This window comes from Mastigoproctus giganteus, chromosome 6 (assembly GCF_048544385.1).
Source record: "Mastigoproctus giganteus isolate SK-2022 chromosome 6, ASM4854438v1, whole genome shotgun sequence".
In the NCBI taxonomy this organism is placed as follows: domain Eukaryota; kingdom Metazoa; phylum Arthropoda; class Arachnida; order Uropygi; family Thelyphonidae; genus Mastigoproctus; species Mastigoproctus giganteus.
The window spans coordinates 4,206,470-4,233,387 of record NC_143580.1 but is presented as its reverse complement, the minus strand read 5'-3'; the positions used below and the strand labels follow the sequence as shown (position 1 = coordinate 4,233,387).

Here is a 26,918-nt window from a genome sequence, read left to right as displayed (position 1 = left end):
TTTGTTTGATGCTGCATAAGCTTGCTTTCTTGCATCAAATGCCTCTACTAATGGGTAACATAAGCCAGAATATCACCAGTGGATTGACACTGACGGAATCCATACTGGCAATCGTTGATCAGACGGAAGGTTTCTAGGTAGTTTAAGAGTTGGCGGTTAATTGATTTCTCCATTACTTTAGAAAGAGTAGAAGTAATTGCAATGGGATGATAATTGGATGGGAGGGATTTGTCACCCTTTTTAGGAACTGGCTGGATATGAGCAAATTTCCAAACAGAAGGAAAAACACCTTTGGAATAAGAAAGTGAAAAAAGGCGGCAAAGAATAGGAGTAAGTTCAGGAGCACAGGTTTTGAGAACAAGTGGAGAAATACCATCAGGACCTGGAGCTTTCTTAGCATTAAGATTCGTCAAAATCCTTCTGATATCCTTTTGACGGAAGACCACAGGAGGCATTGAATGGAGCGTGTTAGGAATGGTGGGAGGTGTTTTACCAAGATCATTAATACATGAGCTCGAAGAAAAATGGGAGGCTAGCAGGTCAGCTTTATCGTTGGCTGAAGTGACAACAGAACCATCTGGTTTGGACAGAGGTGGGAGCAGAGATGGGCAAAAGTTGCGGCCAATAGCTTTGGCAAGAGACCAGAATGCTCGGCTACCATTAGGGCAAGAACCAAGTTTCCTACTCTTAGCCTGTTCAAACTCTAGTTTGGACTGATTAATAACTGCTTTACAATTGTTGCGAGCTTTGGTGTAGGCAGAAAATGAAACTGAAGAATTAGAAACAAGCCAATTACGATATGCAACATTCTTCTCTTGGACAGCCTTAGCACATTTATTGGAAAACCAAGGTTTAGATAAAGGACGAGATTTTAAAGTGGAGTGTGGGATAAAGGATTCCTTTCCTGCAAGAATAATTTCACTGACACGATCTGAGCAAACGTTGACATCAGAAGTTTTGAAACAGTAATCAGACCAAGGAAAAGAAGAAAAGAAGTCTTGCAGGTCATCCCATTTTGCATTCTTGTAATGCCAAACAATACGAGGTTGGGAATAGCCATGAGATAAAGGTTCCATTGGAGAAGAGACAATCACCAAGTTGTGATCTGAAGTGCCTAAAGGACCTCTCACTTCAACCTTGTACTTAGAAGGGTTGTTTGTGAGAAAAAGATCAAGCGTATTGGCTGTATGATTAGGATTGTCCGGTATTCTTGTAGGTAAATGAACAATCTGTGCTAGGTCATTAGTAATTGCAAAAGCCTCAGCATCTCGACCTGCTGGGTCGGTGTGACTAGAAAACCGAAGCCAGCTGGAGTTGTGAACGTTAAAATCACCAAGGAAAATTACCTCACTGTTAGGAAAGTTGGACTGGAGAAAGTCAAGTTGCAAAGAGAGGAAGTCAAAGAGCTCCAAGTGATTAGTGGAGTTGGGAGAACGGTAGAGACAACAGATGAATTTTACACAATGAGGTAGAGAGATTTTAAGCCAGAGAAGATCAAAGAGAGGAGATTCCAAATTGCCAAGTCTCTGACAGGGAATATCAGAACAGACATATGCACAGGTACCACCTTTGAGGCGAAAGGAATCATACAGCAAATAATTTGGACATCTAAGATGAGTAGTTGAATCAACTGATAACTGAGATTCAGTCAGAAAAAGTACATGGGGTTTGGAAGACTGCAAGTGGAAATGTACATCGTTGAGATTGGAATTGAGACCACATATATTTGTGAAATGAATTAGGAAGTCCTTGGGAGGTTTAGATCTTTTCGCAGATAAGCTTGCTCTATTATTTTGACAATTCATGGTGTATTCAATAGTAAGAAAGAGTGGGTGGGACATGCTGTATGAAGTAATGAAATTTTTGGATATGGCGTACATGTGGTAAGAATATACCCAGATCCTTGACATAACGTGGCCTCGACAATGCTCCCCGCATACACACTACTCGGACTCCCTCCAGTCACTATCTGGAAGAGTAGAGGTAGCAAGATTATACACTAGCTGATCCGGAAGCCTCCTAGAGAGTTACCAATAGGTTTGGTCCGGTGTACTATCTAGCGGCCGGCCTGCGAACACCGTTTTAGAGCTGTACCCTCGAAATGTAAGGAATATTGGATCTCGCCACGACATTCATCATAACCTCAAAAATCATCAATCATACTGCATGATGGAAGAGATAGGGAAGGGTTGGCTGGAACTTAGCTCTAGAGACTAAACATGGGTTCCACCACTTCAAGCCTCCAATAAGCAAAGTGGTGGTATTTCACCGGTTGATGAGAGTCATCTACCACCTAGTACTGCCTGGTAACATAGTGGGGCGGCGTTCCTCCATGTGGTGTGGGCGCCACACCTCGACCCCTGCTTACGTTGGTTCACACCTGGGTGGTCACCCACCATGTACTTGTGCATGAAGGTTATACCCAGGATTACTAACAGTCCCACCATCGTGAAGGTGTAAGCAGAGGATTTGGCTGTCATAGACCGTCCGGACTTCGCCCGGACCACTTGACTTGAGTGTCACCCGAATATCAGTTCCATCAGCGTTTTAGACTCCCAGGTAGCAAGTACAGCTTGTCTGGCATATCTGAGAGAATGTCTGTGACAACCTCAAGGACCATAAGTGGGAGAAGACAGAGGGTAGTAATCAATGGGTGCTGCTCTTCGTGGACTAATGTTATTAGTGGAGTCCCATAGGGTCCGGTGTTGGGTCCACTTTTATTTTCTTTATTTATTAGTGATATTGATGAAGGTATATCAGGCTTAGTGTTGAAGTTTGCAGATAATAAAAAGGTTAGCAGGGTTGTTAATGACAGTAATGGCAGTGTGTTACTGCAATAGGATCTAGAAAATTTGGGCAGATGGGTTGATAAGTGGCAACTGAAGTTTAACCTTGACAAATGCAAAGTACTGTGTATGGGTAGAAGTAACCCCAGAGAAATACACCAGCTGTGTTGTGCTACACTTAAGGTGGTAGAAAATGAAAAAAACCCAGGAGTAATTGTGCAGTCAGATATGAAGTTTTCTGAGCAATGCAGACAGTCTGTCAGAGCAGGTCATGGGGTTTTGTCAGTGATATATAGGAATTTTGCTAGCAGGGAAAAGCAGGTGATTGTCCCTCTATATAAGGCAATGCCTTGAGTACTGCATACAGGTCAGGAGGCCTCATTTTAGAAAGGATGTAGATTTGCTTGAGCATGTACAGAGAAGAGCAACACGATTGGTGAGGGGAATGAAGGGATACTCTTACCAAGAGAGGATTGAGTTCTGCAAATTGCAGTGGCTGGAGACTAGGCACCTGCGAGGTGATCTGATTGATGTGCATAAGGTCTTGAATCGGTTGAGTATGCTGAATTCTGATGGGATTCTTCCACTTGTTCAGATTACGGATCTAAAGGGGCATAAGTTGAAATTGGGGAAAGACAGATGTAGAATAGATGTGCAGAAATTTGCCTTTAGCCAGTGGGTGGTTAATTGCTGGAACAAACTTCCATCTGTCATTGTGGAAGTTGGTAGGTTAAATAAATTTAAGGAGGAACTGGACAAACATTTAGAGGGAATTGTTTGTAACTTTTTTTTTTTTTTTTTAGCTGATGCTGCATAAGCTCATACACTTGCTTTCTTGCATCACCTGCCTCTAGTACTACTACTACCACTACACGCAATTTGAGAACAGAGTAACAAGTTACGAATCTTTAAAAATAGGAATGAAGAGAAGATTCTGAAATTTAATTTTTTTATATCATTGAAGATTTCATGGAAGTGTAAACACATTTCACCATAATAACCCACAGAATTCCAGCTGTTGGTATTATCGAAAATTCAATAAGATCGAGTTTAATATGCATTTATGATATATTTCACTAACAGAAAAACCTAATAAACAGGTTACTGTTAATTCTTTTTATTGTTTTATGGTTGTGACCTCCAGAAATCTGACTGAACCACATGGTACAGTCGGAGGCAATCGTAGGGTAATCTCCACAGCTGCAGTCTTCTGCCCTGATTAAATGGCATGTCCCAATTAAGTGAAGTAAACCCTGGCTATTTTCTTGATTGGGTTCTGTTTTTAAGATTTGCCCAAAATAAATGGCTGCCCAGATTAACCGGTGTCCCACTTATTTGCGACACCGGTTAATCCAATCCAATGTATATGAAAAACAGTAATTTTTTCTCACACAGTAATGCTGTTTATCTCATGCAGCACAGTATAATTTATAATATTTTTCTTTTCTTTAAAGGGAGATAAAGGATTTGTAGGAAAATCTGGTAAAAAAGGAGAAAAAGGAGATAGGGTAAGTACTTGAAACTGTCATACAATTTTTCTGTATCTGGATTAAAGCAATTTCAAATATGAATCTTAGTGGCTCTATTGAAGGTTTATTTTATTAGATTCAGTATGAATGATTCATTCACAAGTGTTCGAAACTGATGGAAACAAAACTTTTTTCCCATTCTCCTCATTGGAGATATGTATATACTGTTTATATAAATATACAATTACAATTCGTATTTAAACAGTTTTTATGAAATAATTATGAAAAATTAATTTTAAAATTTGACCAAAATTGAGCATATTTACTAATTAGTGAATGCTAATAGGCGCATTGAGAGCCAGTTTGGCTCAGTCCTTATTTATAATAGTCAAGACCTGGATCCCCTATACTATGCCTTAGCCTTAGCAGCTGAATCCCTCCCTCCCTCCCGACTCTGTTGAAAGCATGTGTGTTAATTTAATTGTATTTATAGCTATAGGAATCCACCATATAAGTCAAAGTAATAGTTATTTTGATTGCATCATGCAGTCTTACATACATATATATTTTTTATTTTACTAGTGTACTTGTTTTAAAATAATTTCTAAAAAATAATGTATTATAAATTTTTTTTTGCAGGGAAACTCTGGAATTCCAGGAGAACGAGGACCACAAGGACCTAGGGTATTTGTTGAAGTTTTTAATATTCTTTTCTAATTTAAACTCCTTCCAGCCAAATTCTCTTTTAAGAAAATTTTATACTATTTGGTAATTGTATTTATTGTGACTTACTGTAGTTCATACATGAGAATGGGGGGGGGGTGTTCAAGGATGACATGAACTTTTCTTTTGTTTTAAGAAGCCAGCCAGTATGATAAAGCCATTTTCATGGTGGATCAAACTACTCTTGCTTTTGCTTCATGTTCTGTGATTGTACAATAGACAAAGATCAAGATGGTGTTGAACTTGCCATTCTTAAGTATATTGAAGAGCACTGTATTATTGAATTTCTAGTGAAACAGCTTTAAACCTGCTGAAATTGTATGCAGGTGATTTGCACAGAAGAGGTTGTTACAGCAGAGTGTGTTTAACTGATGCTACAAATTTTCAGGGGGCTCTGAAACAGTTGCTAACCAAATGTATGTTCCCCTACCTGCTGTCTCTGGTGCAAATGTTCATTGCATTATGAAACTGATTTTTGAACACTCATTAAGGAGCTCATTTTTGAAAACAGGTGAATTACAGTGCTTGATATTGTATCCAAATTGTGCATAAGTATTGAAAGTATCGAACAATTATTCATGATCACTTGTCAGTTGAATGTTAACATATTTGACTAGAAAGCATTGTTACATCCACAGAACACTTGCACTAGTTTCAATTGAAGGTAGAGATTCCTACAAACCTGTGAGAAGTACGGGTCCACCACTTTAGTTCTAGGCCAAAGTAGTTCAGCATAGAAGGGGACTGAAAAGACTCTTCACTGCCAAAACATTCAAGCAACGGTCATCAGTTGGTAAGATCATTGTCAATATCTTTTGAGTCAATTATTTGTTTTGAAAAGAAAATTTTTGCAGAAAACCTTTATTGATTTTTCTGTCACAAAGTTCAGTTAATGCACAGTATTGCAGTGACCACTATGATGAGAATGTGCAACTTGCAAGAAAGGACTTGAAAAATTATTATCTTGCTGCATGACAATGCATAGCTGTATATAGGAATTTTGATGACTGATGCTCTGTCATTGTTTGTGCCAGTGATAGAGCATCTGAGAGGATAGAAGAAATGGTTGAAGAACATTTCAATTTTTAGCATTAGCATTAGTAGAGGCATATGATGCAAGAAAACAAGCTTATACAGCATCAGTCAAAAAAGAAAAAACCCTCCCATTTCACCCATCCATTTGTTCCAGATGTTTATATAGTTCTGCCTTGAATTTATTTAAGCTATCAATTTCCACAACGACAGATGGAAGTTTATTCCAGCAGTCAACTACCCGCTGGCTAAAGGCAAACTTCAGCACATCTAGTCAACAACTGTCTTTCCCCAATTTAAGTTCATGCCCCCTCAGGATTGTAATCTGAGCAAGAGGAAGAATTCCATCACCATTGAGCCTGCTCAATCCATTCAAGGCCTTATACACCTCAATCAGATCGCCACACAGGTGACTAGACTCCAGACACTGCAATTTTCAGAACGTATGCCTTTCTTCGTAAGATCACCCCTTTGTGCCCCCTCACTAATCTTAATGTCCTTCTCTGTACTCATTCTAGCAACTCTACATCTTTCCTAAAATGAGGCTTTATGCCTGTATGTAGTACTCAAGATGTCCTTCTACAATCACCTCCTTATCCCTGCTCGCAAAATTCCTGTATATTATTGACAAGATCCCATGACCTACTCTTGCACTGTGTCTGCACTGCCCAGAAAACTTCTTATCTGACTACACAATTACCCCCAGGTCTCTTTCATTCTCCACTATTCTGAGTGTAACTTCACCCAGTTGGTACATTTCTCCAGGGTTACTGCTTCCCATATGCAGTACTTCACATTTGTCAATGCTAAACTTCAATTGCCACCTATCAGTCCATCTTCCCAACTTTTCCAGATCCTGTTGCAACAGCATACTGTCATTACTGTTATTAACAAACCTCCCAACCTTTGTATCATCTGCAAACTTTGACATTAAGCTAGTTATACCTTCGTCAATATTATTGATAAAACTATGATGCAGTCACAAAAGAACTGGATGCATGCAATAACTTTGATATTATATATTTGGACTTAGAAAGGCTTTTGATACTGTTGCACATGGAAGACTGCTGCACAAATTGGAGCAGTCTGGCATTGGAGGCAAGTTGCTGCTATGGATAAAGGGATGGTTGAGGGGGGAGAAGACAGAGAGTGGTAATCAATGGACACTGCTCATCGTGGACTAATGTTACTAGTGGAGACCCTCAGGGTTCAGTGTTAGGTCCATTGTTGTTTTCTGTACAGTCAGTCCTCGTATAAGACGTGTTTACACTACACGAATTCGATCATACATGATTTATAAATAGGGGAACGATATCTTATATAACACGAACCGAATTCGCTTATGCACGATTCGCCTTATCAGTGAAGGGGAAACACATTTCACCATAATAACGTAAAAACCAACGCAATTTCATCTATCGGTATAATCGCAAATGCAATTAGATCGAGTTTACTACCAGATTCCACTAGCAGAAACGCAACTGGAAATTTTTTAATGTTTTATGGTAGTAACCCCCAGAAATGTGCTTTAGTAAAATGTGAGGTGTTAATAGTGTACCTCTGCCTTTACGGTGTTGTTTATTCAGTTGCTACACGTGTGCAGCTTTGTTATGTGTATCAAGCGTGCCTCCTCATTTTTTAATTGTGCTTTATTCCCTAAAAATGAGTAAAATACGTAAAAGGTGTGAAAAGGAAGCGTCCTGGAAAAGGAAGACACTGCAGATTCAGAGAGAAAAAGAAAAGCAATATCGATAAACAGAGGCGGACTGGGTCAAAAATTCTCACCCGGAAAATTTATAGTGGCCTCATACTATGGTTTATTGCCAAAATCACACCGGCCTCCGACCCACCAGGTTTCCCCGGTAAGGCTTATGGCCAGTCCACCTCTGTCGATAGAGAAAAAATATGAAATTGTGAAACGCTTTGAATGAAATGAAAGACCATGTGATATTGCACATGCTACAGACCTAAATGAGGCAACGCCGAGAATTACAAAGAATGCAGAGAAAATAAAAACAACTTTCGTAGCAGGAACAACTCAAAGTGTAATTAAAATCCATTAGATTAAGACACAAAGAATTGGAAGAGATGGAACGAAAGGCTGTCATTTGTTTGGATGACAGCCATCCCAGGAGCAACAATGGCGAAATGGAGTACCACCATTAAGGTTGAGAACATCACAACCAGACCAATCAGAAGAAGAATCTTTCAGGGGGCTCAGATGCTCTGAGCCCACTGTGGTTCTGTCTAGCACTCAACCTGCTATCTACCATGCTTAATGCAGCAAGTATGGATATAACCTCAAAGAAGGAAAAAAGAACCTGCACACCCCACCCTCCTTATGAATATGGATGACATCAGGCTTTATGCAGCAACCCAGAAGCAACTCCAGCAACTACTCCAGATCACCAAAGAATTCAGCAAGGACATCAGGATGGAATTTGGTCTAGACAAATGTGAGCTGGCGTTTCCGTAGCCAGGTGGGAAGGAGCAACAGCAGTGCATAGCACACGCTTCTTAATTAGACCGGGGTTCGAGCCCGTCACCACCAAAAATACGGAAGATGCGGAAAGGTCAGAGAATGACCACTGCATATTCCCGGAGCAATATGGACTTAGTTGCTAATGCTCCTAAAAACCAAAACAACAACAACAACAAATGTGAGATCCACACACTGCACCAGGGAAAATTAGTCAGTTGAAACTACCAGCTGCTGACTGGTAAAGAGATTGAAGCTATGACAGAAGGAGAGTCCTACAAATACCCAGGGATGATGCAGGCTCAGCAGTTAGAGCACAATGAAATCAAGTAGTGCCTGACCAAAAAATATCATGAGAAACTCAGAAGCCTGCTGAAAGCAAAATTGAATGCAGGGAACACAGTTAAAGCCATAAACACCTATGCAGCTCCAGTACTAACATTCTCCTTTGGAGTCATAGATTGGACTAACACCGAGCTAGAGGATATCATGTGAAAGACAAGGACAATGATGACCAAAAGCCGCCAACACCACCCGAAGTCAGCAGTGGAGAGACTAACAATAGCTCGGAAAGAGGGAGGAAGGGACCTGATACAGGAACAGAAAACAGCGATAATTAACCTGAAGGATTACTTCGAGAACAACACAGCACCACTCCACCAGGCCACAAGGAAGATAGATAAGTGGTATACCCAATCAACCTAAGCAAGGAGCCCCCTCCCGCCGAGACAGCACAAGAAACGAAGCTAGAAAGATGGGCAAAGAAGACACTCCATGGCAGATGCTACAGTGGCCTCCATCAAGATCACATCGATAACATTGCTTCCAATGCATGGTTCACAAGTGGCACGCTCTTCCCCTAGACTGAAGGATTCATCCTGACCATCCCAGACCAGGTAATCAACATCAGAAACTATAGAAAATACATTGCAAAGAAGCCCAGAATGTCAGATGACACATGTCAACGATGCCACCTGGCCTCAGAAACAATCCAACACATCACCACGCGATGCAAGGTGATCACCCAGACTGAGTACACTCATAGACACGACCAGGATAATAAATCAGAAGCTAGCAAGGAAATACCAGTTGACCAAAGAAAGTGTACCATAGTGCAAGTACGAACCCCAGGCAATACTAGAGACCCCAAACCACAAGCTGTACTGATACCATACCATACCATAATAACGGATAAGACTATCCCGCACAACAGACCGGACATAACCCTTGTGGACAAGATGGAAAAGTCTACCTACCTGATTAACATAGCGGTGCCCAACACTAGTAATGTCCAGAAAACCCATGAGGAAAAAATTAGGATGTACATGAACCTGAGACATGAGGTCAAGGAAATGTGGCATATGCCAGAAGTAATGACCATCCCGATCATCGTGTCGACCACCGGTATGGTTCCAAAGACCCTACATAGCAGCCTAGCAGCAATACGTCTCCCGGAGAACACCTACAAGGAACTCCAGAAAGTCACAATCCTGAATACCTGTAGGATAGTCAGAGAGTCCCTCGACCAACAGTAACACCTGACATTACAACCACCCTGTGTACTTGATAGCAGTACCCATCACAGAGTGGAATCCCCCAATCAGGGAGAAATAATATAAGAGCAACAATGATAATAATAATAACACTGGTTTACAGTGTATCTGGGGTTTGAGTAAAAGTATGTGGCAGTTATTTATGCATGTTTACTGATTACTAAAGTCCGTTTGTTTCTATCACATGAAGATTTTTCACCAAAATATTACCTATAGGTAATATTTTGGTGAAATATATTTTGTAATATTTTGCATATAATACCTAGGTAATATTTTTCAACAAAATATTACCTAGGTATTATATGCAAATGTGTACATAACTATAGTTTCTGCAATGGTTTACAAGTTTTATACCCCTATATTCGTAATCAGATTGTGCATGTTTAACCCGTAACTACACCCACTGCAAGGTCATACTGCAAGGTAGCCGACCTTGACCCAGGAAGGTAGATGGCCCCCACCCTACTCTTCCGGCCCATCTGTGATTCCAAGAATTTTGTTTTCCAAGTGGAGTCTGGGAGATTCCTCTGTGTAGTCATGGGTTAAACTTGTCTAAGCATGCACTCACTTGTTTGTACAGTCCACTCAACCACAGAGCCTATATAAGTGACACATCCCTTATGCGGTCACAGTACTCCTGTAAAAACCATTGTGAGCTCTCATTGTGTGTTATCTTCTAGTATGGCAACCAGAAAGTGTATAAACAGTCCCAATATATTTTGTTACATATGTGGTTGTTTTATTCCTGTAAAGCAGAGGCAAAATATTACTAATTTTGTAAAAAAATCGTATTATGCATACGTTGACATAAAACTAGGCGATCAGAATAAATCTTGGGGCACTACATAAAGTATACCCTACATGTGTCGAACATCTTAGAAAATGGAGTCAAGGAAAAAAGGTGTGCTTGCCATTTGCTATTCCTATGGTGTGGTGTGAACCAGTAAGACATGCTGAATGTTACTTTTGTGTATGTGACGTTAAAGGTTACAATTCAAAAAATAAAAAGCACATCAAATATCTAAATCTACTGTCAGCCATACGACCGGTTCTGCATGGACCTGATCTGCCTGTAAAACCTCCACCAGAAACTGTGGAATCCACATCTTCTTCCACCGAAGCAGAAGCTAAAGAGGTTAGTAAAGAGGAATGTTATCAACCAGAAAATATTTTAATGCCACAGCAATTCACGTAAGTCAAACTGAATGATTTAGTAAGGGACTTAGGTCTTCCAAAGTATGCTGCTGAAATTCTAGGATCCAGACTTCAAGCAGAGAACTTACTTGCTCCAGGTATATAATTTTCCTGGTACAGAAATTGTGAAAGGGAGTTTATACAGTATTTTTCACAAGAAGGTCCTCTCATATATTGCATTGATATCACTGGTTTAATAAGTGCCTTAGGAGCTCCATCATATGTTCTTAGTGAATGGAGACTATTTATAGACTCTTCTAAGACTAGTTTAAAAGGTGTTCTCTTGTATAATGGAGATAAGTACACATCTTTGTCAGTTCAGTCTACTTAAAAGAAACTTATGACAATCTAAAGTTGCTTCTGTTGAAAATTAAATATCAAGATCACGAATGGCAACTATGTGGAGACTTAAAAGTGTTACGTATGTTGTTGGGGCAACAGGGTGGCTACACTAAAATGCCATGCTTTATTTGTGAATGGAATAGCAGAGCTAAAGAGCTGCATTGGACAAAGAAGCAGTGGCCTCAGTGGCACAGTCTTACACCAGGATCAAAAAATATTGTGCATGAAAGTTTGGCGAAGCCAGATAAAATACTTTTACCTCCACTGCATATCAAGTTAGGCATAATGAAGCAATTTGTTAAAGCATTAAATAAGGATGGCAACTGCTTTAAGTACCTTTGCAGTAAATTTCCCAGTTTATCTGATTCAGTACTTAAGGAGGGTATCTTCATTGGTCCCCAAATTAGAAAATTGGTTTTAGATTAGCATTAGCATTAGCATTAGTAGAGGCATATGATGCAAGAAAGCAAGCTTATGCAGCATCAGCCAAAAAAAAAAAAAAAAAAAAAAAAACTTCCACTTCACCCTCCGTTCGTTCGAAATACCTGTCCAGCTGAGCCTGAAATTTATTTAGGCTATCAACTTCCACAACAAGGGATGGAAGTCTGTTCCACCAACCAACTACCCGCTGGCTAAAGGCAAATTTCTGCACATCTATCCTACATTTGTCTTTCCTCTATTTGAATTTATGCCCTCTCAGATGATTATTCTGAGCAAGAGGCAGTATCCCATCAGCATTGAGCATGCTCAAACCATTCGAGCCTTTTTTTTTTTTTTTTTTTTTTTTTTATGAGAACCCCAAACACGAGAGGTATTAGAACCTATAGTACCTAGTACGGTGCTTGGGTTGGAGGTTGAGAAGACGAAAGAAGATATTTGTTGATATTGGACTTGAACTTCTGTAGATTGTAATTTTCAGGAAATATGTATGAAGGAAGGTTGTTCCAGAAAACGGCAGTTGAATGAATAAATGAGGAAGATGAAAAGTTGGTTCTGTGGGTTTGAAGTTGGACAGTAAATGGGTGTTGGCTGGTGGCGGGTGGCCCCTCTGTAGCCAGGTGGGAAGGAGCAGCAGTGCGTAGCACACGCTTCTTGATTAGACCGGGGTTCGAACCCGTCACCACCAAATACGGAGGATGCGGAAAGGTCAGGGAATGACCACCGCACCGGAGCAATATGGCCTTAGTTGCTAATGCTCCTAAAAAAAAAACCAAACCAAGCTGGTGGCGGCACGTGTTCGGACTGTTTTGAAAGAGAGAGAGAGAGCGGGAATTATAGAAGCCAATTCAGAAGAACAGTGCCCATGGAAGTATCTGTAGAAGAGGCATGCAGCAGAAACAGTGCATCTATGAGAAAGCGAGTGGAGAGACTCTGTTAGAGATGAATCATTAATTAACCTAACTGCCCTCTTCTGAATGGAATCAAGAAGCCTGAGAGAGGTTTTGGGGGCACCACCCCAGATGTGGGAACAATATTCCATGGCAGGGCAGATTTGCGATTTATACAGAGTGAGCAGCTGTTTGGAAGAAAAGTAACGCCGAAAGGGAAAGAGAAAAACCAATTTTTTTAGATGCAGAAGAAGCAATATTTGTAATGTGCTTGTGCCAAGAGAGATTAGAAGTCAGGGTAATCCCCAAAAGAGATATATCTCTTTTGGGGATTATTTTCCCATATGCAGCACTACATCCCCAAAAGGGATGTAGTGCTGCATATGGGAAACAGTAACCCCAGAGCAACGTATCAACTCTGCGGTACTACACTGACAGTGGTGGAGAATGAAAAGGACCTGGGGGTAATTGTGCAGGCAGATATGAAGTTCTCTGAGCAGTGCAGACGAGCTGCAAGAGTAGCTCATGGTGTCTTGTCAATGATATACAGTAATTTTTCTAGCAGGGATAAGGAGGTGATTATTCCCTTGTATAAGGCAATGGTAAGGCCACATCTTGAGTACTGTATACAGGTCTGGAGGCCTCATTTCAAGAAGGATGTAGAGCTGCTGGAACGGGTACAGAGAAGGGCAACAAGATTAGTAAATGGAACAAAGGGTTGCTCTTACGAAGAAAGGCTTAAGTTTTGCAAATTACAGAGTTTGGAGACTAGGCACCGGCGAGGTGATCTGATAGAGGTGTATAAGGCTTTGAATGGTTTGAGCATGCTCAATGCCAATGGGATTCTTCATCTTTCTCAGAATAATCACCTCAGAGGGCATAAATTCAAATTGAGGAAGGACGGATGTCGGATAGATGTGCGGAAATTTGCCTTTGGCCAGCGGGTGGTTGGTTGGTGGAACCGACTTCCATCACTTGTTGTTGAAGTTGATAGCCTAAACAAATTTAAAGCTCAACTGGACAGGTATTTCGAACGAACAGAGGGGTGAAATGGGAGTGGGTTTTTTTTTTTTTTTTTTTTGGCTGATGCTGAATAAGCTTGCTTTCTTGCATCATATGCCTCTGCTAATGCTAATGCTAATGCTAATCATTTTGCCTAGAAATCGGAGTGTCACTAAAGATAAGCATAGGAGCAGAAGACTCCTTTTTGCGAGATATAAGACAAGACTGAGTTTTAGAAGGGTTGAAATCAACTAAGTTGTCTTTGCCCCACTGGAGAATTACCTGAAGATCAGCATTTAAGGAATTGGTAGCAGATTTTCGAGAACTTGAAGCTGATTGAGCAGGACAAGGTTTCTCAAAATGGAAAATGGAATGCAATGTGCTATCATTGGCAAAACTATTTATAGGATTTCCAGTCAATGGAAGAAGGTCATTGATATTCAAGAGGAAAAGAGTGGGAGAAAGAACTGAACCTTGGGAGACACCGGCATTAGTGGAGAAGTTAGAAGACAGAGAGCCATCTACCATCACCCTCAGTGAGCGATCAGAGAGAAAACTGGATAACCAATTACTAAAAACAGTTGGAAAACCATAAGATGGAAGGTTGTTTAGAAGACCTTTATGGCAAACACGATCAAAAGCCTTTGAGATGTCAAGAGCAACTACTTGTGTTTCACCGAACCTTTCCATTGAATTAGTCCATAAATGGATAACATAAGCCAGAATATCACCAGTGGATCGACACTGACGGAATCCATACTGGCGATCGTTGATCAGACGGAAGGTTTCTAGGTAGTTTAAGAGTTGGCGGTTAATTGATTTCTCCATTACTTTAGAAAGAGTAGAAGTAATTGCAATGGGACGATAATCGGATGGGAGGGATTTGTCACCCTTTTTAGGAACTGGCTGGATATGAGCAAATTTCCAAGCAGAAGGAAAAACACCTTTGGAATAAGAAAGTGAAAAAAGGCGGCAAAGAATAGGAGTAAGTTCAGGAGCACAGGTTTTGAGAACAAGTGGAGAAATACCATCAGGACCTGGAGCTTTCTTAGCATCAAGATTCATCAAAATCCTTCTGATATCCTTTTGACGGAAGACCACAGGAGGCATTGAATGGAGCGTGTTAGGAATGGTGGGAGGTGTTTTTCCAAGATCATTAATACATAAGCTCGAAGAAAAATGGGAGGCTAGCAGGTCAGCTTTATCCTTGGCTGAAGTGACAACAGAACCATCTGGTTTGGACAGAGGTGGGAGCAGAGATGGGCAAAAGTTGCGGCCAATAGCTTTGGCAAGAGACCAGAATGCTCGGCTACCGTTAGGGCAAGAAGCAAGTTTTCTACTCTTAGACTGTTCAAACTCCAGTTTGGACTGATTAATAACTGCTTTACAATTGTTGCGAGCTTTGGTGTAGGCAGAAAATGAAACTGAAGAATTAGAAACAAGCCAATTACGATATGCAACATTCTTCTCTTGGACAGCCTTAGCACATTTATTGGAAAACCAAGGTTTAGATAAAGGACGAGATTTTAAAGTGGAGTGTGGGATATAGGATTCCATTCCTGCAAGAATAATTTCACTGACACGATCTGAGCAAACGTTGACATCAGAAGTTTTGAAACAGTAATCAGACCAAGGAAAAGAAGAAAAGAAGTCTCGCAGGTCATCCCATTTTGCATTCTTGTAATGCCAAACAATACGAGGTTGGGAATGGCCATGAGATAAAGGTTCCATTGGAGAAGAGACAATCACCAAGTTGTGATCTGAAGTGCCTAAAGGACCTCTCACTTCAATCTTGTACTTAGAAGGGTTGTTTGTGAGAAAAAGATCAAGCGTATTGGCTGTATGATTAGGATTGTCCGGTATTCTTGTAGGTAAATGAACAATCTGTGCTAGGTCATTAGTAATTGCAAAAGCCTCAGCATCTCGACCTGCTGGTTCGGTGTAACTAGAAAACGGAAGCCAGCTGGAGTTGTGAATGTTAAAATCACCAAGGAAAATTACCTCACTGTTAGGAAAGCTGGACTGGAGAAAGTCAAGTTGCAAAGAGAGGAAGTCAAAGAGCTCCAAGTGATTAGTGGAGTTGGGAGAACGGTAGAGACAACAGATGAATTTTACACAATGAGGTAGAGAGATTTTAAGCCAGAGAAGATCAAAGAGAGGAGATTCCAAATTGCCAAGTCTCTGACAGGGAATGTCAGAACGGACATATGCACAAGTACCACCTTTGAGGCGAAAGCAATCATACAGCAAATAATTTGGACATCTGAGATGAGCAGTAGTTGAATCAACTGATAACTGAGATTCAGTCAGAAAAAGTACATGGGGTTTGGAAGACTGCAAGTGGAAATGGACATCGTTGAGATTGGAATTGAGACCACGTATATTTGTGAAATGAATTAGGAAGTCCTTGGGAGGTTTAGATCTTTTCGCAGATAAGCTTGCTCTGTTATTTTGACAATTCATGGTGTATTCAATAGTAAGAAAAAGTGGGTGGGACATGCTGTATGAAGTAATGAAATTTTTGGATATGGCGTACATGTGGTAAGAATATACCCAGATCCTTGACATAACGTGGCCTCGACAATGCTCCCTCCAGTCACTCGGACTCCCTCCAGTCACTATCTGGCAGAGTAGAGGAGCAAGATTATACGCTAGCTGATCCGGAAGCCTCCTATAGAGTTACCAATAGGTTTGGTCCGGTGTACTATCTAGCAGCCAGCCTGTGAACACCGTTTTAGAGCTGTACCCTCGAAATGTAAGGAATATTGGATCTCGCCACGACATTCATCATAACCTCAAAAATCATCAATCATACTGCATGATGGAAGAGATAGGGAAGGGTTGGTCGGAACTTAGCTCTAGAGACTAAACATGGGTTCCACCACTTCAAGCCTCCAATAAGCAAAATGGTGGTATTTCACCGGTTGATGAGAGTCATCTACCACCTAGTACTGCCTGGTAACATAGAGGGGCGGCGTTCCTCCATGTGGTGTGGGCACCACACCTCGACCCCTGCTTACGTTGGTTCACACCTGGGTGGTCACCCACCATGTACTTGTGCATGAAGGTTATACCCAGGATTACTAACAGTTCCACCATCGTGAAGGTGCAAGCAGAGGATTTGGCTGTCATAGACCGTCCGGACTTCGCCGAAATTCTACACCTCTATCAGATCACCTCGCCAATGCCTAGTCTCCAGACACTGTAATTTGCAAAACTTAAACCTTTCTTCATAAGAGCAACCCTTTGTTCCATTCACTAATCTTGTTGCCCTTCTCTGTACTCGTTCCAGCAGTTCTACATCCTTCTTGGAATGAGGCCTCCAGACCTGTATACAGTACTCAAGGTGCGGCCTGACCATTGCCTTATACAAGGGACTAATCACCTCCTTATCCCTGCTAGAAAAATTCCTGTACATCATTGATAAGACACCATGAGCTACTCTTGCAGCCTGTCTGCACTGCTCAGAGAACTTCATATATGCCTGCACAATTACCCCCAGGTCCTTTTCATTCTCTACCACTGTCAGTGTAGTACCACAGAGTTGATACGTTGCTCTGAGGTTGCTGTTTCCCATATGTAGTTCCTGACATGACTGCAACAGCACTAGCCCAGGAACTTTATTGCCACACTTGTATATATCTGTGTGTGTTTCTTTTAAGAAAAATAGTCTGTGTGTTACAGTTTTAATAGTATAACCAAATTAGATCAAAAATATTGTTTCTGTGTGGGAATTGAATAAGTCCACTTAATCTAGATAGGCTGTCTTGACTCAATAAAGTGAACAATTATTAATTATTTAAATTAATATTTTAAAACTCAAATTTAGAGCTAAATTTAAAGCAAAAGATCTAAAACATTGCTGTGTATGTGTTTTACAAGACCTAATTGCTGTGTTTGTGTTTTTCACATACACAGCAATTAGGTCTTAGTTTGCAAAAGTCTTAGTTTTGTGTATATATCAAAGAGCAGAGAAAGATAGCTAAAATGCATTATTCTCATACTGCAAGGCAAGTTACCACAAGTTGCTTTAGTATGGTACCAGTACTCTATTATCACCTTCTCTACTATTTAAAAGTATTATCACCTTCTCTACTATTTAAAAGTTGGTGCCTCCGTAGCCAGGTGGGCAGGAGCATCAGTGCGTAGCACATGCTTCTTGATCAGACCGGGGTTCGAGCCCGTGACCACCAAATACGGAGGATGTGGAAAGGTCAGGAAATGACCACTGCATATCCCCGGAGAAATATGGCCTTAGTTGCTAATGCTCCTAAAAACCAAATAACAACAACAACTATTTAAAAGTAGGATTAGATGACATGTTTATTGCATATATTTCTATTATACAAAATTAATCACTGAACAATTGATCAATTAACTTGGGTAATAGCAACTGTAAAATAACTGAAACACTCGAAGAAGTTGATTAAAAATTTGGAGGTTATGATACAGTATACACAAAGTTCTCTGATAAGCTTATATTTGATGATTTATTGATTATTGTATAAATAGGAAGGTCATACTTTCAGTGTATAAGGTAATTACATGACTCTACATGGAACATTTTGTCTAAGTATGGAGACCATACCTAAAAAAAGCTTCCTGAAAGGGTCCAAAGATGAGTCTGCTAAGTGAGATCTGCAAGATCTCAATAAGCAGACTTATATTTGGGACACCTGATGGCCACAGACTCATGGGCCTAATGTGGGACCACAGAGTTTGGCAACCAGGCAACTTAGGGGGGGGGGACCTGATTGAGATCTGTAAGTGATAAATGATTCTAGAACTAGGGACCACGAACTTCCTACAGTCCAGTCTAAACCTCTTTCCCCAAAATATAAGGAAAGAGGTTTAGACTGAATTGTAGGAAGTTTTCTTTTAGCTAGTGATTTTAATTTACTGTAATTAGTTACCTCACTTAAAGGTCTCCTGGATAGTAACCTATTTGAGAAGGAAAAAACCTAAGTAGTTTAATATTTTTTTATATATTTATGCATTTTATTTTTTTATTGTTTATTTTTTGACTGATGCAGCAAAAGCCTGTGGCTTCCTTGCACTACATAATTAACACTGATATTTATTATAATACTTATTATTATATATAATATCAATATATATTAATAATGCTAGTTATAATAATAAATTTATGTCAAATTGCTTTGTAATATAACAATCATATATTATTTTACATATATTATTCATAAATTAAAATTGTATATATTATATGATTTTAGTTAAAATATCTCTATATTCAATTGAACAGCATATTAATAATCCTTTTGCATGTTTTCATTTCCTCAGGGTAATAGAGGCTCTCGTGGAAGGCAAGGCAAAACAGGTTCTCCAGGAGAAAAGGTATTCGAGAATTGATATATATTTATTCAGGTATTGTTTTAAAATCCTGTATGCAGTGCAATGATAACAGCTAATATGAATTTTTTTTAAATTTATAGAAATTTAATAACATTCATAGCAATATTTAAAAGAAAGTTTAGTTTATTCTAAGGAAAATTAAAATTAATGGGTTTCCTTTTGCCATATATAAAATTAGCTAATAGTTTATTTATTAATAATAAGCTAGGAAACTGAACCTCTTACCAAACAGTTTTGGAAATAACCTAAACAAATAAAATCAAGAAAATTTGTTTTCAAACGCAGCCAGGGCATAATTAAATTAATTTTAAGCAAATTGCTTGCATAGCAAATGGGATTTCAAGTAATAATTAAAAAAAATACCTGTTTCACCAACATGTAACTTGTTAATGGGGGATGAATTTGGCAAATTTGTTTACCTTGCATTAAAACTAGCAAAAACAAATATTTAGATCGAGCCAGAAGATAAAAATAAAAACTACCTGTTTCACCTAGAGATAAAATACATTGAAACAATGCACTGGATTTCCATCTGATGTTTAGTATAGACACACTTAGCATCAGATGGATTTTATTATTATTTCACCACAATTTCATCGCAAGAGGGCCAAGTAACAAGATATGTTCCAAAATCATTGCTATGAATACAATCCCTTTTTTGTTTTTTTCATGAAAATAAGTATTATTACTTGATAGTTATCAATACTCTTTTTAGTTTTGTGTATTTGTGTTTATAATGGCCCCAAACCTACAAAGTAATTGCAGAAATTGTAACCAAATTCTACAAATTCAAGAAGGCACATGCCATGGCTGCCATTTTGAATTTCATTATAGGTGCTCTCTTTGAGAGACCACTTACAAGGCACTGACTAAGAATAAGAAACAACAGTGGCATTGCTCATTTTGTTGAAAGGAAAAGAAAGAATGCAATAATAAAGAATCAGAAGAATTACAAGACTTAAATGATTTTCAACAACTAGTGACTCAATTAGATTCATCCAGTCAAGTAAATCAATCTTATATTAAAGAAGTTATTTCACCTACCTCACAAAATTCACCTATTCCAGACAATTTGTTGTTAGTTTTAACTAAAAAAAAAAATCCATTTACTGGATTTGTTAAAAGAAATAATCCCTGAGAAGAGTGAGCTACAAGAGATTAAGCAATCAATTTCTTGTATGTCTGATAACTGAAAGTATGCAGAAGAATATGTCGATACTACAGAGCACAACTACCTCGCCGACCGGGCTAGCCGAGTGGGTAAAGTACCTGCCCGGCAACCCAAAGGTCGCGGGTTCGATTCCCACCTCGGGTTTGGATCAAAGTACTGCAAAAACCTTGGGAGGTGCAATATGGCCACAGAAGCCGATGCGCCAACAACTACCAAATCAATCAAAAACAACTACCTCTATAAATAAAAAATTAACATACATTGACTCTTCAGTACAAGATCATGAAAAGAGAATTGGGGACAATAGTGAAAGGTTGCAGTATATTGAACAATCATTACTTACTAATAACATTGAAATTTCTGGTTTAAATATAAACACCAATGTTAACCTGGATCATGTCATACAACAAATAGGCTTCCTGTTCCAAACAACAATTAAGAGGAATGATATTGTTCATTATTATATAGTAGTGAATAACAGAAATCCCACTGAATCAACTTTAATAATAAAGTTTTTGAATCATTCTATGAATTGAGACACTAGTTGAGACACAAGTTGTTGAAAATCATTTGTCTTGTAATTCCAAAAGGCACCTGGGGCAGATGGAATCTATACAGTTATATTGAAGGAGGCAGCGAGGGAAATAAACAAACCCTTGGCCATAATTATGAGAGCATCCTTAGATTCAGGGGAGGTCCCCATGTACGGGAGATGTGCAAATGTATCCCCAATTCACAAAGGGGGGTTCAAAGCCCCAGGGGCTCACATCTGGTGAGCCCCAGGGGCTCACATCTCACATTTGATGACGTTGTAGAGCGGATATCATCTTTTAAGGGCACAAAAGATGATATAGTTGTACACGTTGGCACTAATGACATTAAGAGTAGGAGACCGGCGGAATTACTTGACAAGTACAGGTCACTGATGAAAAAAAGCCGTGAATTAGGGTTGAAATTGAAAGTGTCTGCAATTCTGCCCAGACACGATAGGAGGGAGTATATGATGAGAGCCCTGTCAATCAATTCGGCCCTGGAAAGATTGTGCAGGGCTCAAGGGGTAGAATTTTTTTCAGCCTGGTCTGTACTTGTTAACAGGAGAGACTGCTTCTACAGGGATGGGATACACTTAAATAGAAAGGGTGCAAGAATGTTTGCTGATGCTATCGAGGCAATGTTAGGTGGGTCGGAAAACTGCTAGATTGGGGGTATACAAGGACTAATAGATTAACAGTAGCCACTGGCAGAGGTGAAAGTGATTCTTGCACTGCTTCTATTGGAATGAGCCGCAGCCTGGAAAATAAGATGCAGGATATTTCAGAGACTGCTGGGAATCATTGGGGTACAAGTAAACACATGGGTTGTGTTAGGGTAGCTAAGAAAAAGAACAGGTGCATGTATACTTGTGTGTACACCAATGCTAGGAGTTTAGTAAATAAATTTGATGAATTTGAGGTATTGCTCAAAACATCAAAGGCAGATATTGTGGGCATCTCAGAGACGTGGTGTCACACAGATATAAGAAATGCAGAACTGGAATTTGGGGAGTACAATGTCTACAGAAAGGATAGACAGTATAGGAAGGGAGGAGGGGTTATGCTATTAGTTAAAAAACACATAAAATCCAAGGAAGTGAAGCCAGTCGACATCGCTGGAGAATGCAGTGTCGAGTCAGTTTGGTGTGACATAAGCATTGGGAGATCAAAATTGAGAGTAGGAGTGTGCTATAGGCCTAATGACTCTGATGAGTATAATAAGAAACTGTTCGGAGAAATAGAGTGGGCCAGTAAATCAGAGAGTCTTATAATGGGGGATTTTAATTTCCCAGATATTGACTGGAATTTGGGGGCTGGTCACTCACACAGTAGCAAGGCTTTTGTGGATTTATTGGATGATTGTTTTCTACATCAGCATGTTCGGGAGGCAACTAGAGGGAGTAATACTCTTGATTTGATTATCAGTAGTGATTCTTCATGCATTAAGAATCTGCAGATAAATGAACCACTTGGTGGCAGTGATCACAGTGTGCTGAAGTGGGAGTTACTCAAAGAGGTAACTACCATTAGGGGTAAAGGGAAGGGGTATTGCTTTCGTAAAGGCGACTACAATGGACTGAGACAGTATTTAAATTCTATACAGTGGGATCAACTGATGATATTGCCAACAGCAAATTCAAAATGGGAAGCATTCAAAGAACTTATCGTGGAAGCTACTAGGCTTTACATACCAACTAAGAAATATTGTTCAAGGTTTAGACCTAAATGGTTGTCAGATGAACTAATGAGGCATATGGCAGAGAAGAAAAATGCATGGGATACATACAAATTAACACGTGACACGGACGCCTATGATAGATACAAGTTGATCTGTAACCAAGTTACAAAGGAGGTTAGGCAGGCGAAGGCAGATTACGAGAGATCCTTGGCAAGGGATGCGAAGAAAAACAGCAAAGAGTTCTTTACTTATGTAAACTCTAGAAGGAAGGGGATGAATCAGATTGGTCCACTTGAGATCGATGGGTCAACTGTTGATGACCCTGCTCGGGTAGCTAACAAACTAAATGAATATTTTGCATCGACATTCACACATGAGGAGTTATTTAGCGAGGGGAATTCCAGAGGTGTATTCAATTCTAGCAGTAAGCTAGAGAATCTTGTAATAACTGAGAGCAAAGTGGAGGAGAAATTGTTGAAGATAAACACAAGAAAGGCACCTGGGGTGGATGGGATCTATCCAGTTATATTAAAGGAGGCAGCAAAGGAGGTAAGCAAACCCTTAGCCATAATTATGAGAGCTTCCTTGGACTCAGGGGAGGTACCCATTGACTGGAGATGTGCAAATGTGACCCCAATTCACAAAGGGGGATCAAAGGCTGACACAAGTAATTATAGACCTGTGAGTTTAACTTCTGTTCCTGGAAAATTAATGGAGGCACTGGTGAAAGAAGCACTGCAGGATCATCTAGACAAGACTTCAGTTATAGCTAGGACACAGCATGGTTTTGTTAAGGGGAAGTCTTGCCTGACCAATTTGATTGGATACTATGATGCAGTCACAAAAGAACTGGATGCAGGGAATAACATTGATATTATATACTTGGATCTTAGAAAGGCTTTTGATACTGTTGCACATGGAAGACTGCTGCACAAATTGGAGCAGTGTGGCATTGGAGGCAAGTTGCTGCTATGGATAAAGGGGTGGTTGAGGGGGAGAAGACAGAGAGTGGTAATCAATGGACACTGCTCATCGTGGACTAATGTTATTAGTGGAGTCCCTCAGGGTTCAGTATTGGGGCCTTTATTGTTTTCTGTATTTATAAATGATATTGATGATGGTATATCAGACTTAATGTCCAAGTTTGCAGACGATACGAAGGTTGGCAGGGTTGTCAAGGACACTACTGACACTATGCTGCTGCAACAGGATTTGGAAAGGTTGAGCAGATGGGCTTCGAGGTGGCAAATGAAGTTTAACATTGACAAATGTAAAGTACTACATATGGGAAACAGCAACCCCAGAGCAGCGTATCAACTCTGTGGTACTACACTGACAGTGGTAGAGAATGAAAGGGACCTGGGGGTGGTGGTGCAGGCAGATATGAAGTTCTCTGAGCAGTGCAGACGAGCTGCAAGAGTAGCTCATGGTGTATTGTCAATGATATATAGGAATTTTTGTAGCAGGGATAAGGAGGTGATTATTCCCTTGTATAAGGCAATGGTCAGGCCACACCTAGAGTACTGTATACAGGCCTGGAGGCCTCATTTCAGGAAGGATGTAGAGCTGCTGGAACGAGTACAGAGAAGGGCAACTAGATTGGTGAATGGGACAAAGGGGTTCTCTTACGAAGAAAGGCTTAAGTTTTGCAAATTACAGTGTCTGGAAACTAGGCACCAGCGGGGTGATCTGATAGAGGTGTACAAAGCCTTGAATGGTTTGAGCATGCTCAATGCTGATGGGATTCTTCCTCTAGCTCAGAAAAATCACCTGAGAGGGCATAAATTCAAATTGAGGAAAGACAGATGTAGGATAGATGTGCAGAAATTTGCCTTTAGCCAGCGGTTGGTTGGTGGGTGGAACAGACTTCCATCCCTTGTCGTGGAAGTTGATAGCCTAAATAAGTTTAAGGCTCAGCTGGACAGGTATTTCGAACGAACAGAGGGGTGAAGTGGAAGTGGTTATTTTTATTTATTTATGTTACTTTTTTTTTTGGCTGATGCTGCATAAGCTTGCTTTCTTGCATCAAATGCCTCTACTAATGCTAATGCTAATGCTAATGGGCTTGGCACACCCAGGGTCCTGAGCTGGATATCTCTTTCTTGGTGATTCCCTTATATTTTTGTCTCTCTCTCTCTCTCTCTCTCTCTATCTCTCTCTCTCTCTCTCTCTCTCTCTCTCTCTTAGAGTAACTTGGGAATTTTTTTTTTTTTTTTTGGCTGGTGCAGCATAAGTCTCAGGCTTCCTTGCACCATATAGCTAATAATAATAATAATAATAAAGGGTGATGCAAATAAGCAAGTGCAAGAAAGCAAGTGTATGAGCTTATGCAGCATCAGCCAAAAAAAAAAAAAAAAAAAAAAATCACACCATTCCCTCCAAATGCCTGTCCAGTTCCTCCTTAAATTTATTTAACCTGTCAACTTCCACAACGACAGATGGAAGTTTGTTCCAGCAATTAACCACCCGCTGGCTAAAGGCAAATTTCCGCACATCCATTGTACATCTGTCTTTTCTTAGATATCATATACTTGGATTTCAGGAAAGCTTTTGATACTGTTGCACATGGAAGACTGCTGTACAGATTGGAGTGGTATGGCATTAAGGGTAAGTTGCTGCAATGGATAAAGGGGTGGTTGAGTGGGAGATGGCAGAGAGTGGTAATCAATGGACACTGCTCTATGTGGACTAATGTTATTAGTGGAGTACCCCAGGGTTTGGTGCTGTGCCCATTGTTGTTTTGTGTATTTATTAATGATATCCATGAAGGTATATCAGGCTTAATGTCCAAGTTTGCAGATGATACAAAGGTGGCATAGTACCTGTGCCACCAAAATCTTGGGGTATTGGAAGTAGTGATGAAGGTGCAGAAAAAATCGTTTTACCAAATGTCGCAGAACCATGTGCTTCACATGATTTTGGACTACAACCGAAAAAAGAAAAGGCCCACACTATATTGAACAAGAAGAATTAAGCGACTTGATCAGAGACTTGGACTTACCCAAAGAGAAGGCTGAATTACTCGGATCTAGACTACAACAGTGGAACTTACTTGCCAAAGCTACAAACATTACAATATACCATAAGCGAAATGAAGGGTTTTCAAGATATTTTGCAATGGAAAACAACATGTGTCTGCAAAGACGTCGTTGGTCTTATGCACAAATTGAACATTGATCACGATACCTCTGAATGGTGTTTGTTCATTGATTCGTCAAAGCTAAGTTTGAAAGCAGTTTTACTTCATAATGGAAATCATCATCATCATCAGCCATTTTCAATCCACTGCAGGATGAAGGCCTCTCCAGCAACTTTCCAGTTCCTTCTGTTTTGAGCACTGGCCATCCATTTACTACTCAAAAACTCATGAATTTCATCTATCCATCTCCGCCTTTGTCTTCCAGGTATTTTCTTCTAGCTCTTCTTGGGTACCATTCTGTTATTTTCTTAGTCCATCTGTCATCATGTCTTCGAGCTATGTGTCCTGCCCAAGACCATTTTAGTTCTTTAGTTTTGATAAGAATGTCCTTTACTTGAGTTTGCTGCCTAATCCATGTGTTTCTCTTCTTATCTAACAGTCTGATTCCCAATATAATTCGTTCCATTCTTCGCTGTGTAGTTCTTAGCTTCTCTTCCATTCTTTTGGTGAGTGCCCAAGTTTCACTTCCATAAGTCATGGTGGGGAGTATACATTGATTCATTATTTTACATTTCAGACAAACTGATGGTGTACTTATAAACTGCTGTTTATAAGTACACCATCGCTATTCTTCAGTTTCAGTATCATTTGTCTTTCTGTATTACTGCTCATGGCTGCTGATTTAAATCCTTTGTTTTCCCTTAATGCTTGTTCTACTTTTCTTGTGTTAAATCTTCTTATGTCCTCTCTGAGTCTCTTTCTAATGGCTTTGCATAACTCAGTATACTCAATTTTCTCCCTGTCAGTGTTTTTCTTGCTCTTCATTTGTCGTCTTTGGTTCATCATGACAAGTGTTTCTTGACTAATTTTTTCTTCTTTGGATTTCTGTTTCCCTTTCTTGGGCTTTATCACTTTCAGAAAGTTGTAATATTCCTCGTCGATATCTTGGTCCTGAGCAGTCTGCAGAAGCTCAAACTTGTTCTTAAGTTCCATAATGGAAATACTTTACCATTAATTCCTCTTGTTCATGCTGTTAGCTTGAAAGAAACATATGATAGTATGTCCCAGATTCTTGCTGCTATATATTAAAATGACTATGGTTAGCATTAGCATTAG

At 39.8% G+C, this 26,918-nt stretch overlaps 1 protein-coding gene across 1 annotated transcript in view; it reads left to right on the top strand.

The window, feature by feature from the left end:
* Positions 1–26,918, top strand: part of LOC150083829 (uncharacterized) — a 607,249-nt gene that overhangs the window by 314,271 nt on the left and 266,060 nt on the right. The window contains exons 28-30 of the mRNA XM_090375392.1: positions 4,241–4,294; positions 4,895–4,939; positions 19,210–19,263. Of these exons, the coding sequence (XP_090231518.1) occupies positions 4,241–4,294; positions 4,895–4,939; positions 19,210–19,263 (153 nt within the window). The remainder of the gene's footprint in view (positions 1–4,240; positions 4,295–4,894; positions 4,940–19,209; positions 19,264–26,918) is intronic.